Below are 11,776 nucleotides of genomic sequence, written 5' to 3' on the forward strand. Positions count from 1 at the left end.
CAACGCAAGTAATTGCAGAACTTGGATACACAAATATACAAAATAAAAGAGGCATTAGAGACGGTATCTAACAAGCTTAACCGATGACGCCAAGGGCCATGGTTTAAGGCTCATTATGCTCATTTTATTATTATTATTATTATTATTATTATTATTATTATTATTATTATTATTATTATTATTATTATTATTATTATTATTAGAAGAAGAAGAAGAAGAAGAAGAAGAAGAAGAAGAAGAAGAAGAAGTGGTTTCAAACTTAGAAAGAGGCTTGATGGCTCAAAAAATGCTACTTCATCACGCATGCCGTCGGAGACCACAGGGAGCAAAACAGCTGTTGTCGGTGGAATGTCAGTGTCCTCTTTGACAACTAGCTTGTGCGTGGCTTGATTAGTGTGGTCGTAGGGCTGGTCGAACAACGGAAGCAGTTCAAGTTCGGAACGGGCACAATGTATAACGGCACGATGACGCGATAGGAAATTCCAGCCAAGTATGATGTCATGAGAGCACGAGGAAAGGACGATAAACTCAACAATGTAGTGGTCCGCCGCAATTGTGAGTCGGGCAGTGCAGGCGGCTATAGGTCGAACAGGTTCTCCATTTGCTGCACGTAAGGACATCATATCAAGCGGCGTGGTCACCTTTCGGAGCTTGCGGCAAAGTTTGGCGTCTATAACAGACACAGCGGCACCGGTATCCACAAGAGCGTATGCATGGGCGCCGTCTACAAAAACTTCGACGATATTTGACGGCAAGGTGCGAGGACTTGAACATTTTGATAGCGCAGTTCTTGCCCCTTGAACCGCGACGGCTAGTTTCCCTCATTTTGAGGGGCTGGTCGTGGACGCATGGGTGACAAGGAGCGTCGATTGGGTGAAGGTGAGCGACGAGACGAAGTTGCCGGATAGTCACGGGAAGACGTGTTTGACTGACGATCCGAACTTTCATAACCAAAAGGGGGTCGGTCCATGTAGTTGCTTCGTGGTCGGACGTCTGTGTAGGCGGCCCCGCGACGACGGCAGTATCGGGAGATATGGCTCGGGCCACCGCACGCAAAACAGATCGGCTGGTTATCGCGCCTTCGCCAGGCATTTGCAGCGAGGGGCGCCGCCCACGCGGCATACGGCTGAGTCGAGGCTGTGGTAGCGAGGGGAGGAGCCCATGCGACGGAAGACTGAGTAGGAGCGGTGACATGCGGCAGTCCATTGAACGGCGAGGGCTGGTGTGCCTCTTTACCGCGTCAGCATAAGTAAGAGGCGCGGCGACAACTTGCTGCTGAAAGGGCACTGGCGTAGCCTCGGCAATCTGGTCCTGAAGTGCATGTCGGAGCATGGGAGCTAACGGTGTCGGTGGTTGCTCTTGCTGCTGCTGCGGGAGCTCTTGGCGCTGACAAAACGGCAGGAGGGAAAGCTGACGTGCGACCTCCTCACGCGCAAAGTCTTTCATTTGTTCTAGAAGGCGGGAGTGGTCAGGTACGACGCCCAGTGCAGCGAGTGGTTGGTTAGGCTGAAATGGACGACGGGTGAGAGCTCGTTGCCGTCGCAATTCGTCGTAGTTCTGGCACAGAGTTACCACTTCCGACACCGCGCCAGGAGACTTCGCAAGGAGCATTTGAAATACGTCGTCATACACCTTTCATAATGTGCTGGATCTTGGCACTTTCGCTCATTGCGGCATCGACGCGCCTGCAGAGATCGAGTATGTCTTCGATATAGGCGGTAAACGTTTCGCCAGGTTCTTGTGCCCGTGAGCGCAGGCGTTGTTCGGCGCGCAACTTCCGCACGGCAGGGCGACTGAAAACCGAGGATATTGCCTGCTTGAAAGTGGCCCAGTTTTCGAACTCGGATTCGTGGTCTGTGTACCGCAGTTTCGCCACATTAGCCAAGTAAAAGTTGACGGTGCTCAACTTAGCAGCGTCATCCCACCTGTTTGGTCCACTGACTATTTCGTAGGATGACAGCCAGTCCTCGACGTCCTGGTCTCCGGCGCACGAAAAGATCGGGGGGTCTCGCTGGTGAACCGGGCCGGGGCAAGATAGCGGCCGCGAGAGGTGCTGTCTGTTGGGCAGCGTCAACTTGCATGGTCGACGGCAGGGTGCGGGATCGGAGTTCCAGGGTGTAGGTGATGTAGTTACCCAGCACGATCCACCAAATGTAAAGGGGGTTTATTGAAGGACTCAGCAAGCGGGTGGTATAGGCTCTGTAAAATATATAGGTTGTGCCATGACAGGATCGTGCCAACCTGAGCTGTCAATGATGGTAAATTCAAAGTAATGCACTTTTTTGTTAGCGCCATAACGTGAAAGAGGTTGTTTCACTTAAATTTCAGTGTTGGTGCTGATGATTGTGAGCGAAAAATTGGCGTTGTTCGTGATCGGAAATTCCTAATAGCTGCAAATAAACAAATCTTGAATCGTCATTTCGAGCCAGGATTGAACACACGTGTTGTGGCAATCAAGTGCTCTAGCACAGAGCACTCGTGTTTAAACCAGCTTCGTAAAAAAAAAAAAAGTTATTTCCGTGCAGCGTTAGGAGTCTCCTTAATCGCAGCAGCTGTCAGAACGAGCAAATTGCGCGATTAAAAAGGCCCCAGCTGCGCGTGTTACTTTACGGATGCGTATAGTGGGAACTTCGTAACTGCATGTACTTGAAATGGCCAATGCTACGCACACGAATGTTATTTTCCTTACGGCGTGGTTGAAGGCGATGCACGCAGGACCCGATTGCGTTCTGCTCTTGAAGGCAAGGCTCAAGCGTCCAAGTTTTTATTCGAAACACGGTGCTTTAACTTACATTATCTTTCCTTTAAAGCATTAGGTGTTCTCAATGTGTGATGCTAAGAAGGGTATTAATTGTGAAAGAAAGTATATATGCGAATATGAACCGCTGTCCCCAGTGAGCGCTGTCGCTTTTTGGCGAATGTACGCTGTCTTTGCTTGTCCATTGTCCATGGGCCGGACACGTAGCGCGTAGGCAGGATAGCCGCTGGTCATTAATGGTAACTGACTGGATTCCCAGAGAAGGCGAGCCCGCGAGGGGGAGACAGAAAGTTAGGTGCATGGGATTAAAAAAGCTCGCAGGTGTAACGCAGCAGGAAGACCGGGTTGATCGGCGGATCATGAGAGAGGACTTTGCCCAGCTGCAGTAAGCCTTTGCCGGTGATGCCTGATACAACACAGGCAGTCTTAGCCAGTCCAAGCATTAACAATTATTCCAAGGCACCGCTTCCTCTTCTTTTCGAAACCTCGAGCGTGGTGTCATGCTTATCTTATTTTTACTTTTCCATGACACACTGGAGGTTTATCCAATTCGAAAATGCAAACCTGCAAGGCATTCGAAAGAGCCGATTGGCACACGTGGTCTTATCTTCTTACTATTTTCATATTTCATTTTGTTTCAGAAAAATCTCGCAGGGTATCAAAGAACGAGTGTCCTCTTGACAGCAACATCTTATCACACGTGCTTTGTACGAAGGTGACTCAAAAAGTTGGGGCTGCTTGCTAATATTTAGATATCTGCACATCAGAATAAAGATTCACTTATGCAAGGTAATCCGTTCGTTCTTCAGCAAGGTGCTGAAGTTATTGTTCCGGATCAACAGTCGTCTGTTTGACGCAGCTGAGATAAAACTGAGCACGAGAATTGTTGACTCCTGCCAGTTGGCCACGGTGGGCTGTAACACTATTTTAGCAAACTAAAGGGTGATTCACTTCTCCACCTAATGGGAAGTATAGTGCGTAGTTTATGAACCTACAGTGATGAGTGAAGGAAAGGTCAGGAAATGGTGCCGATCCTTAACAAATATCCGAACAGGAAGAAAAGTGTGTGTGTGTGGGGGGGGGGGGGGGGGGGGGCAAGACCAAAAAAACTGCTCGACAAATTGACCGAGTATTGCAAATAAATTGACGACAAACATTTTGTGGTTTGTGAGATGGATTTTCTTTTGTGCGACCCTCTAAAGTTTACACGATTGTATCTGGAAGGCTCAAAATTCACTTAGTGTGTGCAAGCTGGGTACCAACAAAGGCGGTAAACTTCTACGCAGAGGACTACAAAAGCTGGTGCAGTGGTATACGAAAAGTGCTTGGATGTTCATAGTGGACTGCTATTGTAAGAAACTTAACCTGCAATAGAAAATTTTACATGTGAATAATAATTGTTGGGGGGCACACGTCCCTCCTTTATTGAAAGACCCTCGTATATTTGTTTTCGGCTGAATCACAATGCGGCTGTTTTCTTCGTCGTACGGCAAATGCGCTATTCTCATTAAAATAGGGATGTTCTAACTTTATGCATATCCGCATTTTGTTGCGGTGTAAGCTTCAAGTGGCTAAAACGGAAGTGGAATGAAACCGTCGGTGACAGAAGACACACAAGTGCCACGTGGCGCGAGATGCACGTTCACGTTCTTTTTGTCGGCGTTCGTTTCGAATCTCACTTCGTGTTTGCAAAAGCATGAAACCAAGGCTGTTAGATAAATAATGGCATAGGAGTCCCTACTAATTTTTTAGTGGTGATGGTCATTCAGGCCTAGCGTTGTCGGCGTCAATCGCGATACACAAAAGAAAAAATGAACACTTGCACAACGATAGCCGAAAATATCTCTTTATTAAAACCGACTTAATGATTACATCAGTCCAGTAGGAGAGCACAATACATGATCAACTGCGCCGTCCTTCTGTCCGTTAATCTGTTCGTCTTTTGTACTAGTCGGCGACTTCAACGTAGACATTATGGACCTTCGGATTTAAAGCTTCACCCACTCGTCCTTAATCACTTACACGTATGTCATGAGTGTCATGATTTACATTTCATGGTCTTGCTGCTCTTGCGCTGGTTTCGTTCATATGACATGCTGCAAAACTGGTATGACATGAGTGCATGGCTAACGAGAGGGATAGCCCTAATGTGGAAATCATAACATGCATGTCATGTAACAACGTGACTACATGCCACGCTCATGATACGATCACGCCTTTTCCCTAGCTTGACATATTCCAAGTCTGTTAATACTTCACGCGAATGAACGACGAAGGTAAATGACACGACCAAACATGATAGCCATGACGCGTACCATGTAACATCATGACTACATGCCACGCTCATGATGCATTCGCGGGCATTTCGCTAGCTTCCCATAGAGAAATTTTAATGTTATGTGACGTCATTGAATTACGAAGGTATATGACTGATGCAAACATTATAAGCATGACATGCGTGTCATGTAAGAACATGACAATATACGACGCTCATTGAACAGCCTTCATTGAACGGCACATTGACGAGTTATGCAGGCTTTGTGTGAATGGACCTTTTACAAAAATACGCTTTTTACTTTAGTAGATGTGGGATCTGCTTTTTTTGTGAAAGAGCTTTGCTGGTAGAAAGATACTCCTTAGTTGTGTGTCACACCCATGAGCGCCTCACCGAAAATATCCTCATACATAGAGAGTGCCTGTGTGTCGAAGTATGAGCATGAAAACTTGAACCTCAGTACATGTATACAGGCATGTGTACTAGTTGGTTGAATATTTAGGCCTTGGAGCCCCGCCGCGGTGGTCTAGTGGCTAAGGTACTCGGCTGCTGACCCGCAGGGCGCGGGTTCGAATCCCGGCTGCGGCGGCTGCATTTCCGATGGAGGCGGAAATGTTGTAGGCCCGTGTGCTCAGATTTGGGTGCACGTTAAAGAACCCCAGGTGGTCTAAATTTCCGGAGCCCTCCACTACGGCGTCTCTCATAATCATATAGTGGTTTTGGGACGTTAAACCCCACATATCAATCAATTATTTAGGCCTTGGATTCATGACTTCTTGCCTCTGAAGGTCTGATGGGCACAAGGTTTCAGGGAAGCATTTCCTTAAAGACCATGAATGATTCCTTGTACAAAATTAGTTCCTCTGACTGAAAATAAAAATGCTAAATGTTCCCAAGTGAAAATTGAGGGTCTAGCATTAAGGCATTCAGCATTTCCCATGGTAGCCTCTATTCTTTATTCAGCTTGCTGCACTTCTTGAGGTCTTGGAAACAAAAGAGGTTTTCATTGGCAGCTTTATTGGCTTTGTTGCTGCTTTGTTGCTGATGGTTGAGACGTTTGGTTTTTCTTCTGCATTGATTATTGCCTATTCCTAAAGCAATCAACCTGGGCACCTAAGCTTTGTCTAGACTAATGGCCATTGATTTGTCAGGATTTACTTTTACTTACTTCAAACTCCAAAAATTAAAAACGCATTGTGAAAGTTGAAATAAGGCTGTGAATTGCGAAGTTAAAGCTTTTAAATAAACTTAGTACGTCGAGGGTGCTCGACTCTTTCTGGAAAACATTTTAGCGTGTATTTGCAAAGTAGCAGGAACATTGGGAGCACCCTATTGCTGTAAAGCAGCTATATTGAAGGCAAGAGCTTTTTTTAGATGCACAAATTACTTCAAAACTGAACCAGTCTTCAAACATCTTGATTACACATTGTATGAGTATTCTTGGCCACATAGCTTACTCGCCTTTTCATTATGCAGTGTTTAATTTGTTAATTCGTATAACTTGCAGGAGTCTTGGGTCCTGAGTCTCAGGAAGAAATTCAAAAATATGAGAAAGAAAGTGGAGAATTGCCCTTCAGAGATGGCTGAAAAGTGGGCCCAGAGCCTACATAAAAGGCCGCGGCAGCCTCAAGGGGACGTTTTGAACAAGAAGCTGTGCCGCCTCTTTGTGAGTCTTACGTCTATGACTCTTCATACCAAAAGACAATTTGTTTTCTCATACTGTATTTACTCGTGTAATAGAGGCACTCGTTAAAAAAATGCACCCCCAACTTCAGTTGTCAAAATTTGGATTTTTTTCTTCCGCATCATAAACGCGCCCCCTGCATCCTTCCGCTGCAGTCTTGCAAACAGACACCTGGCACCCCTTTGCCCGTTGGATATCTTTCATTTTTTATTATTATGCTGACTCCTCTGCTACCGTGGCTCGCTACCCTCCCCCCTTCACCAGCTGCTGCGCGCTGTATTGTTTCTATCTGCACGCGGCACATCCCATTTCTTATATCTGTGCGTCACAGCGCGTTCATGAACTTTTCGAGTGTAGAGACATCGCAGCTCATAAGCACACAGTGAGGAAGGCCCCGAAACTGCCTGTGCCAACCAACGGTTGCTTTCTGCGAATCAAACTTAAAGGCCCACCCAACTGCCCGTGATTTTCGAGCGACGAGGACAGGGTTTGCTATTGCCAGTGCTGTCGCCAAGGGCCATTCAGTCGCGTCGCACGTTTGTGGAAAATGAAAAAAAAAGGTCGCTTGTCGCCCAGAAAAAAATTGTGACGATTTCTGAAACATGGTAGCACCCCCGATTCTCGTATCGGTTGCAATTTGCTCTTCATGCTTGTTATCCACGCGTGCTTCAAGGTTACCTTTTCTACTTGTGTAACTTGTGTGCACAGCAAGACTGGAGCCATATTTTGTTAATATTATCGACGGTTTGTTTTGGATGCTTTGGTGGTAGCTTGATGCAATGTCAACAACATCGTCACTGTTGTCATGCGAGGTTGCCACGGCGTTGGCAAAGTGCATCGTAGTGTCGTTGCGCATGCTTCTGGGCACCCCTCGAGATCACAGCATATACCACTGTTGCGGTTAAACGATTGTGAGAAAAGAAAGCTGTGAAATGCTTTCATGGAGTGTGCGGGGGGGGGGGGGGGTGCAGGGTCAGTTTGCAAAAGACAGCGCCTTCAACCAACCGAAGATGAGTGAAGTGGAACAAATAAGCTGTTTCCAAACAGAGTATGCGTATGTCAGTTGCGAAAGGCTAAGCGACCAAACTTTTTTTTACATTACATATTTATGTCATCCCGAAAAATTTTTCATATAATTTGCCCTGCATAATAAACGCAACCCCAACTTTGCTAAGATTTTTCAAAGAAAAAAAATGTGTTTATTACACGAGAAAATACGGTAATTGTTCGTATAATATTACAACTAATAGTCATTATTACTCGCAGTTCTTCATGCTTGTATGAGGCTGCTTATCAAACAGTATTTTGTTAATTTGCTTTTCCTCTGACTTCCTTTGTTTCGTGCCTGTGCCTGTTCATTTCTCCATAAAATGCACACCTGGCCTCATACTAGACTAACCTCCCCATGCACCACTTGGCTTTCTTTACCACGTAACGCAGTGATTTTTTTGCTGGCCTAATATTCTGGCATAGCACAGCCCATTGCTTGTTCCTCTCAGACCAAGCAGAGCTTATCGAAATAAGTTTGAGGTTTCCCAATTTGTTTCATTAGGCTGGAATAACACCCATGCTTTTAACACTTTGGCCTAAAATTCTTGTTCATACATTGCAGGACTCCAGCCATCTGATTGTTTATGGGGAAACAGTCGAATCGATTGAGCGGCACAACGAATGGCTGCACAATCATGCAGAATTTGCCAACCAGGAGGACATTAGGCCACGCCTTTTGGCCACAGCTCAAGAGCGGCATGAGCGCCTGCAAAGCCTAAATATTTCCGAGGCGTTGGTTCTATTCCCTTTTTTGGCATCAGAGGCTTCGGTATGCCCTTATAGTGTGTTCTTTGGGGGAACTTGTAGTAACGCTATTGCATTTTATTTTCAGCTGCTGCTTGAGTTCGACATTCTTTACAAAAAGAATGTCGTGGATGAATTCAGCCAAGGCTGCGAAAAGCTGTGCGATTTGGCGCTCAGAAATGGAGATGACATAGAAGTGGCCAAATTCAGCGAAGCTGCTGGAGGTAAAACATGCAAGTGCCATTTCCACTTAGATATATGGGGAAGCTGGTAAAGATGTTTAATAAGTACTTTTGTATGCCTATATCTATCTGATATATGTACTAGAATTGTGGGAATGTGCAGTTGCACAAGGATTAACCACCACAACAGACAGTGATAGCCAATTGTTTCATAGCTCCTTTGATTGCTTTGTTTCATTATGTAAAAATTATAGACACACTGCAAGTGAGAATCAAACTTGAATATCTGTTTTGCACATATGGAATCCTAATGATTGAGATACGGCGACTGGCCTGTTTTGAAGTGGTTTGTATGCAAGAATCGCTCTAAATTAGACTGCGATTATGTTGGTATGTGTGCATAGGGGCAAGGCAGCTAAGGACACGTGCCAATGTCCGCACGGTGAAGCCCATCGTTGACCTCTTCTTTATTACGTTGAGCCAGTTCAACAACATATCCATACTACAATTACAACACTCTGATTTAATATAATGATGACAGTGTCACTCGTCTTCTGCACAACATTCACCACCCCCAACACCAGTGAAGTGTCTAACCCCTTTTCTACACGAAAAGAAAATAAGAAAAGCAAAATATAAGCTACTCACCTCACACGACATTTTGTCTTGAGATGGTATCATGACCTATCATTTTGATTCATCTTACTTGTATGTATATTCGATCCCCGATTATACGACTTTGAGGGAACCTTGCAATACTGTCGCACAATATGGGTGCCATATATCCAAAGAATATACAAGAATATAGGCAATGATGCACTGTATTGTCCCCCCATAACCCATGTACACACCACATGATTAAGGCTGCAGCACTAACCTGCTCTTATACAAGGAAGGTAGATTAAATTATTAAAAAGTGCACCAACCATTTAATGTACAAATGACCATGTACGTTTGTATCGAGGCAGTTGAATGATTTCTTAGAAAAGCGTTTCATGGCTCCTTTAACAAAATCTAAAGATCAAAGAACTGAACTCCACCTACTGTTTTCAGATAACCCTGTACTCGCAGCTCTGGAATTTGCAGCGGCTCGCTGCAATGAAGCACTCGATGTGATTTTGCTGGAGGTGAGCACTTTAAAATTAAATGCATGTCAACATGTTCACGTGATTTGCACTAATGATTTGACATATGTTGTAGAACATTGCCTATAATTTATTTTAAAGAAATGCAAGAAGAAAGGGCAAAAGTGTGCAACTCAGTATATTTACCTGCTTTTTACGTCAGTATGTTGTGAAGTATCATGCAAGTCTTTTGGCTTGAAAAGCAACACAAATCAAGGTGGTGGGGCTTTTTCAGCGAAGGTAGGGTGTACTAGAATAGAGGGAGCACCCAGAACGGCAGCAGCACCAACAAAGTGAAGTTGCAAGAGGATCAATCCGCTTGTCGCGTTGTGGTCAGTAGTCTGCATTGTGTTGTCGCTTCAAGAGTTGCGCACGGCTCTGCTGAAGTGGTTCGGGGGTAGAATGCCCGCTTCTTACTCAAATGGCTGGGGTTCGAAATGAAGTTGTAGATAATGAATTTTTATTTTCTTAGTGCCATGTGTTATAGTTGTAATGGTTTGCCTTTTGTTTCCTAATTCTAGCTTCATTTGCTATGTTTAACTACAAAAAATACCGCTAAATGTGATGTAAAAAAATTTTACTGTGAGTGTATTTATGGTGAGGGCAAATATTCATTTCCATTATTCATTTTTACTTAGGTCTTCCATGAATACAGCTGGAATTTACATCATTATTAATTATTCAAGGTATTAACAAAATCAGCTGTATGTGAATACAACATTTTTATTCACAACCTCAACACGTTCGCCTGTTTACAAACACCTTGTGATTTCTTTATTAAAGTTACCAGCCAAATATCCTTTTCTTGAATGTGAGGAGGAACACTGAAAGAACATATGGAAAATTGCTATCTTTGCAATATTCAGACCTTCACGGTGCCCTGCTGACTGAAGGTTGTAATCTTTCAGTTTTTCCTTTGAAGTCGGCTATTTGCCAGTGATAGAAAGCAGCGTTATCGAGCACACACAGGACGAGTTTTATATTCACTAAAATATCGGAGGCCACACTTTAGGTTTTTGCTGAATCTTGTACGGTGGCACTGCAAAAAAGATACGCTCGCTGTCAAGTTTCGTCTTCTTTACTTCACATTTTGCGTTACTTTTTTGTAGCAATATGTAGCAACTTGAGCTATATTAAAGAAACCAAGCCAAACGAATACAGCTGTGCAAATGACCCAAAAAATGAAAATGCACTATCTACAGCTGTGCTTAGAACCCGGGCCTTTTAAAAGGGAAGTGTTGCATTTTACCCCTGCACCATTTTGACCGAAAACCACGCAACTCTCAAAACGACGACGCCTTACAGACTACCAATGCTTTGAGATACTAGGTCCGTTCGATTCACCTGCACCGGTCGGAACCAATTCACGGCTGTGCACGCGAAGTTCAGAAATTGTGCAGCGTGAGTTCAGCGGTGCAGGCACAGCACGACACCCGAAACGAATGACGATGTGCCGACAAGGTGCAGGCCTTATTTCTTTTCGCTTAATTTACACCGTTCAGCAAACACTGACCGATGGCAAATCGAACATGCGGACAGTTTACGAGGCGCAAACATCTTGGCAAAACACACCGCATTTGTAGAGGCGGGTACGGCGCCTAAGCCACCTACGTCTAAGTGGTGCGTCGTCTGCTCAGCTGCACGCGCGCCTGCACCAAGCCGGCACCGTCAGCGAAGGAGGTGCAGGAAAATCATGAACCGGTGCTGCATCTATCCTGCACCTTTCGAAACGAATGGCAGGGTTCAGCTGTCGTCAATGCTGCACCGCTGAAACGAAGGGCAAGGTGCAGCACCTCGTGAACTGGTTCACGTGGTGCAGGCGAATCGAACGGACCTACTGTCAGTTGGATAAGTGCACGTGGTTGCAGCGGCGAGGAGCGGCCCCCTCTTGTATTCCGTGCAGCGGCGGCGCTGCTGTCGCTTTGAGATTGGCGAAAGAGCGTCGTCTGCTACCTCTGC

General features: G+C 45.2%; 1 protein-coding gene across 1 annotated transcript; it reads left to right on the forward strand.

Moving 5' to 3' along the window:
* Positions 1–7,917: 7,917 nt before the first annotated feature.
* On the forward strand, positions 7,918–8,785 carry LOC142775092 (uncharacterized). The gene is made up of 2 exons (XM_075876414.1): positions 7,918–8,536; positions 8,600–8,785. Exons 1-2 carry the CDS (start codon positions 8,285–8,287, stop codon positions 8,783–8,785), a joined length of 438 nt encoding a protein of 145 aa, XP_075732529.1. The 5' UTR covers positions 7,918–8,284.
* Positions 8,786–11,776: the final 2,991 nt, after the last annotated feature.

This window comes from Rhipicephalus microplus, chromosome X, assembly GCF_043290135.1.
Source record: "Rhipicephalus microplus isolate Deutch F79 chromosome X, USDA_Rmic, whole genome shotgun sequence".
Taxonomy (NCBI): domain Eukaryota; kingdom Metazoa; phylum Arthropoda; class Arachnida; order Ixodida; family Ixodidae; genus Rhipicephalus; species Rhipicephalus microplus.

Coding starts and splice junctions, on each gene's coding strand:
- LOC142775092 (XM_075876414.1), top strand. CDS start 8,285: ATGCTTTTAACACTTTGGCCTAAAATTCTTGTTCATACATTGCAGGAC. Junction 8,537..8,599: donor TTTTGGCATCAGAGGCTTCG/GTATGCCCTTAT, acceptor TTTTATTTTCAG/CTGCTGCTTGAGTTCGACAT.